The 12,977-nt window shown below is 32.8% G+C and overlaps 1 protein-coding gene across 1 annotated transcript; it reads right to left on the minus strand.

Annotated features, from left to right (window-relative positions):
- Positions 1-2,211: 2,211 nt before the first annotated feature.
- Positions 2,212-12,977, minus strand: LOC105332324 (glycine--tRNA ligase). The gene is made up of 17 exons (XM_066073045.1): positions 12,720-12,977; positions 11,652-11,753; positions 11,373-11,472; positions 10,747-10,888; positions 10,356-10,444; positions 9,949-10,025; positions 9,506-9,651; positions 8,970-9,119; positions 8,150-8,312; positions 7,565-7,729; positions 7,129-7,237; positions 6,520-6,664; positions 5,841-5,926; positions 4,839-4,948; positions 4,448-4,541; positions 4,110-4,297; positions 2,212-3,004 (listed from the first exon to the last, which is right to left on the minus strand). The coding sequence occupies exons 1-17, from the start codon at positions 12,912-12,914 to the stop codon at positions 2,891-2,893; spliced, it is 2,175 nt and encodes a 724-aa protein (XP_065929117.1). The 5' UTR covers positions 12,915-12,977; the 3' UTR covers positions 2,212-2,890.

Genomic DNA, 12,977 nt, shown 5'->3' on the forward strand with positions numbered 1-12,977 from the left:
TGTACCGGAGCTTAAATTTTCTTCTATAAACATTAAACAATATGAAATCGGATGAAACAATGGAATCGTTTCAGGTCAAGATCTAGTAAATGAAAGGTGCCTACAGGTTTAATGATGCTTCATAACAATATATTTGTTTCATAGGGTGTACCGGGGCTAAAATTTTTGGTGAACACAATGAAAAATCATGTTTTAAACTGTCGTTTTCAATGAAATATGAAGGAATTGAGGAACAAATTTCGGAGTTCTGTCCATTTTTTACTAATAGAATATATCTAGAATGCCTACAGTTTCCCCCAAAACAGAAAAAAACAAGCTCTTGACTTCCTATTTAAAATGATGTCAAATTGAATATAGGTAAACTCGATATTTTTGCTATCAAATTTTAGGGGATTTTATTTTTAACTTCAGTTGAACCGGAATTTACACGAAGAGGATCATAAAGCTAAAATGCCATACTTTTTTTCTATCGGTTAAATATTGATAATAGAGCTCTCTAATAGTTTACAGTATTGTCTGATGCATTGTTAATATGAATAAAGTTTTAACACTGGGGTATCGAAAATCACCATAATATACAAATAATTTAATATACATGTACAGTTACTGTCTATCCATTTTAACCGCGAATGGTTCAACGTTTGCAAAAATGGAGTTTAATTGCTGCGGGTTTTTTTTTTTGTGGGTTTTTTTTTGGGGGGGGGGTTGTTTTGTTTTGTTTTGTTAAGTTAATTTTTTGCGCAATTTAAGTTATTACATATTATTTTGCAATTTAGAAATTTAATAATGGCACCCACTAATCGATACGATTTTATCGATATAAAATAAAGCCCAAAAATAGCAAAAAATAGATAACTGAGAAAACAAACGAATGTGCGGTACATTATTTTAAGTCAAATGCTTTCGACACGTAATTGTTTTCAGTGAATTTCATGTGAACGTTTTCAATAAAATTGCACATGAATTTTACACAGATTTTCATTACTGTAAAACTCGGTCATGCATGTAGTGAATCCCAAGGATCCAGTGCATTAACATGTATTTTCTATTCAGCTCTGCTGTTCTAAATATATTCATTTGAGGGCAGTTTTTGAAAGAAATCTATATACACGTTTTAATGCTAGAATCATTAAGGTCAAGCTCTGTTTTAATAGTAAATCTTCAAAAGTGTTGAAAATAACTCTCTCATTTATCAATAAATGTACATCATACAGAAACGGTGCACTAGCTCAAATGTCAAAACTATGTTCCTCTCATTTGAATGTGAAATAAAATTATACATGTTGTATATATTTCATACTGATATGTAATGAAAACAATACTGTGGAATCATTAGATTTCGTGGTGGCTCAATTTTCGTGGAATTCGTGGGTACCTCACATCCACGAATAAACATCCCCCACGAATTAATAAATTAGGGTAATAGTCATATTTCCTTTTGTAGGTATATGAAAATACACGATATAATGTCCCCACGAACCTGTAAAATGTAAGCAATCCACGGAAATTGGCCCCCACGAATTTTAATGATTCCACAGTATGCTTCTGTTTATGCATATGCTGGGCCTTTGCAAATTTATTATTGTAATTGTGTTTGTGCCAATAAAATATTTGTATATGTTGAATTTGTATTACGCTATAACCCGACCGTATATAATTACAACGAATTCATATTCCACATAACTATCATAAAGTAAGTGCTCATTGGGACATTTAATGAAAGAACATTCTTTAAAAACCTAAAATTACCGGGTTTAAATCATAAGATTATTAATTTAGAAATATTTTCTTTTTTACATTATTCAGTGCATGTTTGTGTGCGTAACGTATGGTCCAATACATTTCATCAATGACGCGAATGTCGCATATAGTGTGGGGCGCAAGTGGGTTTTGACTATAAATTATACAAAATGAATATAACGTTAAAATGTCATTAATATAATATTTAATTGAACAATAACTGAAACAAGTATAACTGTGAGTAATAAGAAATCAATCTTTGAATATTATGAGGTAATCAAATACAGTCGGGTCCTGAACAAAAGTTTGTATGCTAACAAGTTTTGCAAAGCTGGAGTATTAGAAAATTTTCAAATACATGTATCTTAGAAATAAGCATAATTACTGAAGTCTTTTTCTATAATACCATAATGAGTACATTTTACCAACTGAATGAAACCACAGGGTTTTAAAAAGAAGAATCATGCTTCCTGAATTTTTCATGTTTCTTTTATTTTATTTCATCAATTATTTCATAAATTAAGAATTTGACAACATTTTTACACATTTGCAAGATATAGAGCATGTGCAGGTATAAAAAAAAATACTGACAATAAAAAAATTAACACATAAAAAGGCTTAGACATCTACATGTTAGCATAAGATGCATAACATTGAAATAGTTGTCCATACAAGTGACCTTGACATCATTATTGAGGTAACTGTCACAAGCTCACAGTTGTCTGTTTTCTATCAGTTTGAAATAACAAAGCAAGTACAGATACAATTGTACTGTATCAAAAAAAAAATCTCAAAAAAGAATATATGACTGCATTTCATAATGTTTAAATAATTTTCATCATTCTCTACAGAATTGCATCAATGTTTAAATAATGGATCTACATTGTTTTTTCATTACACTTAAAGTACCATGTATTTATAAACCTTTCTTTTTATGATGTACAATTGCAGTAAGGTATACACCAACAGTTTTACTATTACATGGCTATGAATTTCTTATTTCATCACTATGTAGCACTTCTCCAAAATAACTTCATCAAAATGCCATGACAATGAAAATTTTTAGTTTTTTCCCCCTTAGTTTCCAAAGAGACAGCATTGCATGCACTAAAGTGGCTTAGGTTCAGTTTTTGTCTATCAGCATTCATCCTCATTTCTCCTTTGTTGCTTCCTGTTGTTCAAACAGAGGGTAATTGTTCAGTACATCCTCCCAAGTCCTTTGTCCAATGGATAGCGCCTTCACAATGAGGGGAATTTCCTCCAACTGGTAAAAAAAGAAATACATGTCCTTATGAATATAATTGATTTAAATATTTTTAAATATTTAAACCTGACAATTTTTGGGCTAGGTTCTTTTCAACTTTGTTGGCCTCGCTTCTCTTACCTCAGGTAAGAGAAAAGAGATCGTACATGGGTTTCCCAACAATAAATACATAAATGTTGTGTCATTGTATTTTTTCCGATATTATATTTTCTCCCCATGCTGATTTTTGTTTTTCTATTATATACTTCCGGTGTTTTAAGCACGAGTTTCGGACACAAGTCCCATCAACAATTTTCATCCTGAGATATTTTAATAGGCAACCATGTAAGTTTAAAACATTATAAATAGTTTATGCTGGTGTTAATTTTCATAATGTGTCAGTAATAAGACAGAATTTTGGTTTATATCTGTAATTAACGATCTCGCTATTTTTAGTATCATGCTATTTTCAGTGCAGATTTTCTAGGCCTTTTATATAGAACTATAAACAGTAAAACTCAATTCCTTTATGTAAAATTTTGATATGTATGATATCATATGATGATTTGATAACTATGTATTATTTTGGTATATGAACAGTTCATTCATTGTTGGTATAATTTTCCAGCTTTCACAGAATGTCCCACAAAAGGACTCAGACTGGTGTCTGTTTCCAGACATGTTTATGTTGAATAAATTGAAGATACAGAATCTTTGGGATGTTTTGTATTACTGACTAAACAATAAAGAAATACCCCTTTGCTGTATTACATGTAAGTATCTAGTGAAATCTCTTAATTTTTATATTATCATTATCTTAAATTAAATTAAATGAAAAAACATTGATTTTAATTGAGTATAGCAGCACACAAATACATGTACCAGAACTATTTGGCGCATTGGTAAAATCCTAATTTTAATACTTCTGAACTGGTATTGTTGTTCGTCAAATGAAATAAAATGCGCAAATTCAGATTGAAGCTATGCGCTTTAATGTAATAATGAAATAAAACGCGCATAAAAGGTGCAAATTCAGATTGAAGCTATGCGCTTTAATGTAATAATGAAATAAAACGCGCATAAAACGTGCAAATTCAGATTGAAGCTATGCGCTTTAATGACTTACTGGTGCCCTGATCTGCTTCATGCTGTCTCTCTCTCGTAGAGTGGCAGTATGTGGGGCATTCAGTGAGTCAAAATCTATGGTCACACCATAGGGAATAGCAATGGCGTCCGTCCTAGCGTATCTCTTCCCGATGGAGCCACTGCTGTCATCCACACGATGGGAGATGTCATTAAAAGTCAGCGCCTTAGCTGCAAAAAGATTCAAACTTGAAGTATGCATGTATATCTAATAGGATAGGAGGTAAACAGAAAGAGGAAAAAATGTAATGTGAGTAAACAGAGAGACAGACAGACAGAGGATAGAGAGAAAGAGTGGGAGAAAGAATGAGAGAGACTTACAGAGTTCCTGGACAAAGGGTACGAAGCTGTCCTTGTTACTGAGTGGCAGCACCGAACACTTGTAGGGTGCAATGATGGCAGGCAGTGACAGGAACTACAAAGTATCAAGTGAATGTTACATGTCAACAACTCAAACTACAAAATATCCATGTTACAAGTCAACCAAATATCAACATAACTTTTTCAATATCAGGGTACAAACTAATCTGCAGGCAAGTACTGGTTTAATATTTACATTGTCTTTTAGTCTTAAAGACAGTACGTTTTGTAAAAACTGAATATGATTACTATCTTCACTTGGTAATGATTCTTTTTTTTAAGTATTGATATGAATCAACTATTTTGCATAAAATATAATAACAATAGGAATCTACAGTACTATTTCTCTTACCGATCTCTGTTCGTCACCCTCTCTGATCTTAAAGTTGTGTTCAAACACAGAATACATGACACGGCCGACACCAAACGAGGGCTCTATCACGGACGGAACAATCTCTTCAACTGCAAAGGTTAAATACAATGTACAAAGTACATGTTTATTTCAAGTGAACCTTCTGTATCATGAAAATAATATCATGCTGCATGTATGGAAAAGGTTACAGTCGAGACACTAACAGAATGGTACAAGGTGTTGGTTTACCTATATTAACTTTGAACTCTCATTGAATAAATCTTCAGCTAATTTAGATGTTAAATGTTTAGATGATAGATGTTCTTAAATTTGGGGAATTTTCTGGCCAAGCATACATGTATGTCATTGAATTAAAAAAAAAAACCAACCAAATTCTTAGCTTCATGAACGGACAAATCCTTTGATATGCACACAACTTTTTTTTCATCCAATCATTAAATTATGTGACGTCATGCATGTAAATTGATCACAGGTATTATCATCTTCACAACATCAAGGCTTTGTGATTATGGAACTTGTGTGGAGTTCCGTAATCACAGCTTTGACGTTGTGAAGAATTGGTATTATAATATAAATATTTTAAGAAAAATCCCCAAAAGAATATCAATTTTTGGCACATTAATTTTATCTATATATACCGTATATCCGTTTTTTTTCGCGTGTCACAAAATTTGCGAAAATGTGGAAAATCTGAAACATTTTTAATTTGCGTGTTATTTTTTTTAAAAAGTTCCTTAAAAAAGTTTCCTTAGAAAATGATACAAGATAAAATTTCTGCGTACCTAGTCAATAATTTGCGATCTAAAAGAGGTCGCGAAGAAAGCGAAAATTAGATCACCGCGAAAATTACCGGATATACAATGTACGATATATACCATGTACATGAATATGGTCATAACTGATATGATACATGTAGATGCAATCTGAATAGTAAACCCCAGGGATGTGCGTGATTAATTTTTGGTCAGTGTCTGTCTTTACCATGGACTTTTTTGGTGTAGCGTTTGATGGTCACCATGTCGGACTTGAGGGTGAAGGTTTGAGTTCCAACTTTGATCTGAGATTCACTGAAACAGAATATAAAATAATTTAAAAATTAAAGCAATACTTGTATAAATATGTTGTGATTTTATCATTTTTCAATGAACACATATTTTCTAGGATTTCTTAAGCATTCTCCAGTCAATCCATGGAAATCTAATGTTCATTGACATCAGAAACATAATTTTTTTCATTGCTGGAAAACATACATATCTTTGAGCTGAAAAAGAATTTTTTAGTGCACCCACACAATTATTAATGATCTAGGTATCATCGCTTCATTATACTGCTCTACAATCACGGACATTTAAGAAATGATTTAATTTTCTGCATTTCCTGTACAAATTGAGCGCGTTTCACTTTTAAAATTCATATCAATTTGTTCAAAATTCAAACCTAACGTCAAGTGGATTAGTTCGTTTTTGATGTTAATGAATTGTGACGTGCCTTGTGACGTGCTAACCAGGTTTTACTAATTTATCCAATCAAATGCAACGTTACAACCAGAATTAAATTATCTACATGTATGTGCTGCCTGGACCAAATGTCTTTGACAAAATGAAAGTATCTATAAAACTACAGCATAAATGGCCCCTTCTTATTTCTGTATCCTACTCACCCATTGGTGGACAGTTCCTTCTCTATCCTATCACAGTCCTCGACACTAAGCGCGGCCAGGTATTCCCCGATAGCCTTGGCGTCCTTCTTGAAGACTTTACCCAGACTTCCCTTGTTGGACGTACATTCCACGACATCTACCTCCTTGTGTCACCGTTAAGGACTCGTAAAATTATTATCTCTCTCTCTTTTTTTTAATGAAATTATTAATAAATGAGAGAATGAAAGCTAATACATGTAGTATAATATATTGATTTGTAAACATGATTTCAGACCAATAAATGATGCTTTTAATGAATACATCTTTTATTCGCCCTACATGTCAGAGATCAGTAATTTAACATGAACAAATGAAAGCTTGTAAATGGGTTCTTTTCAAATTTGCAAAAGCAGCAGAAAGTTGATATCTGATAGAAATAAGACATCCAGGTGTTTTTTAAATTTTTTTAACAGATTATATTGAACATTAGAGCACAGACATGTAAAACATTCCTTAAAATAATATTAGGTTAAAGGTCCTCCTAAAGCCATAATAATGTCTGCATTTTGATACATGTACATGTAGTACATGCTACATGTACATGTATGATATTCTCTGATTTAAAGGATATGGGTTCTTGCAGCTTCTTCTCTGCCACTAATTTGGTCCCCGTTGCCTTAGAGTGCTGGTTCAGGTCGTAGCACGATCTGTCTGCACAGCCCACACACTCCACCCAACCCTGAAAGCAAAAGATGCACATAAAAGCTATGATTAAGGAATAATACCAGGTAATTTTCGCGATGGTCTTACTTTCGCTTTTTGCGCGATCTCTTTTAAATTGCAAATTATTTAATATACAGAAATCATATTCTGTATCATTTTCTATAAAAAACTTTTTAACACAAAAAATGACAGATGCAAATCAAAAATGCATCACATTGTAAGATTTTAAATCCACAAGAGTTGCTTCTCGTGATTTTACACATAAATTAAAATTCCTCACGTTAAATTAGGAATCTACAGTAAATGTAAAAAAAAAAAAGCATTATACGGCAGGCGTTCTTACATAAGTAGTTTTGCATTCTGCGTCCCAGCAATCGCAGGCGTAATGAGCCATCTCGTTGGACATGTGCTGTCTGAACCTCAGCTTCTTCCTGTCAATTCCACACTTCAACATGAACATCTGGATCCGCCCCATGAAGTAACCAAGCGTCTCATTGGCTATCAGTTTCTATGAATAAATGAGAGTAAAGCTAAGTAACCAAGCATCTTATTGGCTATTAGTTTTTTTTATAAATAAATGAGAAATAAAACTTACTAATCATCCAAAATTAAAAACATGTACGACAAGTATAATTATTTAAAAGCACAAGGAGTGGATTTTCTTCATTGAATCTCATGAGTAAATGTTTGGAGCAGTAGTTTAGAATTTGAGTTTAAGTAAACTTTCATGCCCAAATGAATTACTTCATTTAAAACCAAAAAAAAATAAAATAAACCCATACAACCATGATAAATCTTAAACTAAGGAAATCTAAAATTATACATTTGTCAAGTAAATGTTCTCAATCAAATTCAAATAATAACAGATTGAGAAGAAATCTTCTTCCTATTCCTTCCTTATAAGATCCCCCCCCCCCCCCCAATTTACCTGTTTGACCGCCTCTCCCAGCTTCCACACCTGGGGGGACTTTCCGTCCATCTGGTTACAGGCGGAATACAGCACCACATCCAAGTCCGCCACATTGCTGAACTTTGGGTGGTCCTTCTGATTCGGGTCACAGAAGTGTTCGATTTCTGCCATAGTGAATTCTCTGTGGAAAACATTTAACAATATCAAACATCTTCTAGTTTTTACTCAAAGAAGTCCATTTGGTTTACTTTACAAACATAGATGAATTAATATATTCATTATCAAAGTGCTTTGAAAGCGGAGAGCTAACTTTGAAATAATCAAATTCTCTAATATCATCAATTTAAACTAAGGCAGAATGAGGTGAAAATACCCCTGTTTGCTATGGTTTTATCATTTTCAAAGGATTTAAAAAATTCTCAGTTTATCGAGATACATAAAATTTTTGGATAACCTTTCTACCATTTACATCCATTGTCATACTTTGACGAACAATGAAATTTGTAGATTGGCTAAAGAACAGACTTCAGGCTCCAGAATCATGAAGCAATCTCAGACTTAATTCAAATATTGAACACTGTCTTGATGTCTCCTTGCCTTCAATGAGATTTTAGAGTTCTTAGATTTCTTGATTGAAAACGATGACAAAAGTTAAACGAATTTAAAAGTGTCTTGATATAAAATTGTTAATTACAAATTTCAATAGCCAAATTATAATTAAACAATCATTTTAGGACTGACTGAAATTTTGACTTAAGTCTAAGATTGCTTCATTATCCTGGGGCCTGAAGAGTTAGTGTGCAAATAATGTTTGATGAAACCGCAGGAGTATAAATACCTGACTCTAAGTAGCCCAGATCTGGGTGAGATTTCATTCCTGAATGCATTGCCAATCTGAGCAGCAGCAAAAGGGAGCTTTCCCTGATTAAAGTTCAACAGTCGCTTGAAGTTGACAAAGATTCCCTGGGCGGTCTCTGGTCGAAGGAAGCTGTGAATGGAGAACAAGGATTTGTTATCAGTAAATAACTGATAAAGGTAAAAAATAAAATGATTGACTTGTACTTAAGTGTAGTATTCACATATGTTTGCATATACATTTACATGTATTTTGTTTGTATCACTTATCTAGTGTCTTTGATATCAAAAGCTCAAATCTTTAACAATTGAAAGGACTTAATGTTGATGAAATTTTAAATAGACAAACTTTTAAATAGGTTTAGACTGTCAACAAAATTTTGAAATTCAACATTTTGAAATATTGGACTTCCAGATAAATTAATTCCCATTACCAACTCTGATCAAAATCCCAACAAGGAAAGCCTTCAATAAAGAAATCACTAATGAAATGCATGTCATAGTGCAATGAAGATTTACCCTTTGATATGCCCAGTGGGGCCAATGGCTGTGGAGAACATGAGGTTGAATTCCATGGGCTCTGACAGGTCATTGTTGGTGAGCGGAGACTTCATGTTGTACTTCACTATTGTCTTGCCCATGTCTTCCTTGGACATGCCATCAATCTGAAAGAATAAAAATCAAAGTACTGAAAGTACTGAGAGGAACAAAATCAAAGTACTGAAAGAGATTAAAAGCATTGTACTGAAAATCTTTAAATTTTGACATTGTAATCATATTATGTCCCTAAAAATATAACATTGTTAACATTTTCTGTCAACTCTACTTAATCTTCTTATTACATTTTAATCATAATGTCCCTAAAAACATAACATCTGGAATTATTTTAAACCAACAAAAACTGAAACATATCAATTCCTAACTTCAATATCAGTAACATAATGAATGAAGAATTGACTTACTAATGGCATAAGATTTCGGATCTCAGTCTTCGTATCTGCGTCCACTTTTTTGTCTGTTAACATCTTTTCAAATGTGGCTTGATAAAGTATAAACATAAAGTCAGAATTCATGCCATATGACATTTGGGTTTACCTTCACATATATATTTTACATTCTCAAGAAATAAAGAAATGCAATCTTTATTAATTCAATCAGACTCCGAAAATTATAATTGTGTTCGTCTTTGTAACAAATTATTGGTTTAAAAAATTTAAATGATTCAGAATCCATTAAATAAATGATATGTCTTGAGCATATTTTATTGACAAATGTCAAAAGGATTGCAAGCAAGTTGTACTACTTAAATAGTCGTCTTCTAATAATAAATACACAGTATTCATCAGCAGATATTTGTAATGTATCTCACCTTCAATCAGATGATCGGCTCTGTAACAATCTCCATTCTTGAGGTCCTTTACCATGTAGTCTTGGAACCTCTCAACGTGACCTGAGGCTCTGCAAAACAATTAAATTATATTACACAGAGGTGTGTGTAATGTGCACCATGTACTTGATTTCATTGCATGTACACCAAAAGTAAAAGAATATTAAACATCCCTGTCTTTTTTCCTGAAACCTTACTGTTTGGTGCTTACTATTTACTGTGGTTTGATACAAAACGACTGGATTACAGAATTAAGAACTTGCATAAAAAAAGATTTTTACAGTATTTTTACAATTGATGGATGACTGTCTAGATAGATCATTTATACATGTACAGTTACATCCCTTCCCATGCACAGTGACACGAAACTTACACAAGGACTGGTTCTGGAGTTAACATTGAGCAGTCAACTTCCAGCATCTGTTCTTCGAGGACAAAGAAGTTCCTCCAGGTCTGTAGGATGTTGGCTTTGACAGCACAGCCCATAGGTCCAAAGTCATACAGACCATTCACACCTGTAAATATACACAACAAAGTCATACAGACCATTCACACCTGTAAATATACACAACAAAGTCATACAGACCATTCACACCTGTAAATATACACAACAAAGTCATACAGACCATTTGCTCATGTATAAATTCATACATTGCAATGTGATATAGAGAATTCACACCTGTATAAGTACATTACAAAGTGAGCTTCTGCATCTTTATGTATTGAACTACAAAGAGTTGTAAAGACTATTCACATGTAGGAGTGCAACTTTAACCCACTTGAACCTCAATGTACCTTAAGGTACCCCAGGGATACCCCATAATACAATACAGATATTCTGAATCAGCAAAATGTTCCTGTTGTTGGACACTCTCAAAGTGTCTTATGAAATTCTGTTCCTCTACTTTTGCTAAAAGACACTCTCAAAGTGTCTTATGAAATTCTTTTCTTCTACTTTTGCTAAATATTCAGTCAAAATCACAATGACTTGGGTCTTACCTCCATAAATAGAGAAAGACTGGTCATAGAAAAACTTCTGTTTGAGTAAATCTTCCATTTTCCCTCTGTCAATATTGTCCTTAGCTCCCAGTTCTAATTCCTTGCAAAATAATAAACAATATTAATATTTATGGAGAAAAAATTACTCCAGAATAATACACTATTGATTCTACATTGTCATAAAATAGACTTGTTTCTGAAAAATTCAGCAATAATTTTTTTATCTATTAATTTTCATTGGGTAGGTGGGGGATGAGTGGGGGGTCAGCTTTTAACTACCTTATCTTCCAGGGTCTTCTTTCTGTGTTTGAGTTCAGACACAGCTTTCTGGATGTCTATATCTGGAGCTTTGTCTTCCTTCAGTTTCTTCACGATATCTCCCTGAAAGATTCAGTTTTCGGAGATAATTCAATTTAACTTTTTCTGCTGTAGTAAAGGGCACTTCTAGTTTTTTAAGCTTCTGACACTTGAAATTCACAGATAAGTTTATACTTATCGACATGTCATTGACATTTTATTCAGTCCCTTAAGTTCCATTTGTGCACATGCTCTGATGCAAAAATAGGTATTGTATATGCATTAACATGATTAATGCCACATTTGAGAAATAAAATATAATTAAAATTCTATGGTTGATCTTTGGAGCAAAAACTGTACTACTACAAGTCTACAAAAACATTCATATACAAGACTTATACAATTTTAATGATTCAAAATCTAATTCTTAAAAAATTCTTAATAAGAAAAATTAATATTTTAGAATTCATCAATCATGAGTTGAACAAGTGATATCATATATTTGTTTGACTAGGAAGTTTTTTGGGGGTTTTTTTCCTGTCATTTTTTCCTTTTATTTTTAGGGGGTATATCAATACCCTACTATGTTTCAAATCAACTTTTTAATTTTAATTTTATGAAAGATTTTATTTGATTAACATATGTTCTAAAATAATTAATGTGGTTTCATCATCCTATAAAGTTTAAATTTTGTATGAAGAGAAAAACTCCATGAAAACGATGAAAACATATGGAACATATACATGTGAAAGTAAGGTTGCATCCTCTTGACCAAATTTACTTGGCTAGGAAGCTTTGGGTTTTTTTCCCTGTCATTTTTTCCTTTTATTTTTAGGGGGTATATCGATACCCTACTATGTTTCAAATCAACTTTTTAATTTTTTGAAAGATTTTATTTGATTAACATATGTTCTAAAATAATTAATGTGGTTTCATCATCCTATAAAGTCTAAATTTTGTATAAAGAGAAAAACTCCATGAAACCAAAGCAAACGATGAAAACATATGGAACATGTGAAAGTAAGGTTGCATCATATTGACCCAATTTACCTGTTCCTTAACAGCCACCCTCAGAGGTGCTAACATTTCTTCAATTTCGTGATCCATGATATCTGACGGTTTTTTCAACACGTGAGAAGTTGACCTCGCACAAAATAGCACACGACTGGCGTGAAAGTTCCGTTTAACGTTTCTCTGTGTTAAAACCTGTGCTCGTGGCCACAACAACCTCAGGATATGTCTCATGAGATGTTACAGTTGATTGACAGACCGGTGCCACGCTTCCGAAAAGTGAAACCTAAATTCTGA

This window comes from Magallana gigas, chromosome 10 (assembly GCF_963853765.1).
Source record: "Magallana gigas chromosome 10, xbMagGiga1.1, whole genome shotgun sequence".
Classification (NCBI taxonomy): Eukaryota; Metazoa; Mollusca; class Bivalvia; order Ostreida; family Ostreidae; genus Magallana; species Magallana gigas.

What these genes read in the sequence shown, in the direction of transcription:
- LOC105332324 (XM_066073045.1), bottom strand. Translation starts at nt 12,914, where the DNA reads ATGAGACATATCCTGAGGTTGTTGTGGCCACGAGCACAGGTTTTAACA. An exon ending in AGCCGATCATCTGATTGAAG is followed by an intron (nt 10,026 to 10,355) that starts GTGAGATACATT and finishes TACTTTATCAAG; the next exon opens with CCACATTTGAAAAGATGTTA. An exon ending in AGGGTGACGAACAGAGATCG is followed by an intron (nt 4,542 to 4,838) that starts GTAAGAGAAATA and finishes GATACTTTGTAG; the next exon opens with TTCCTGTCACTGCCTGCCAT.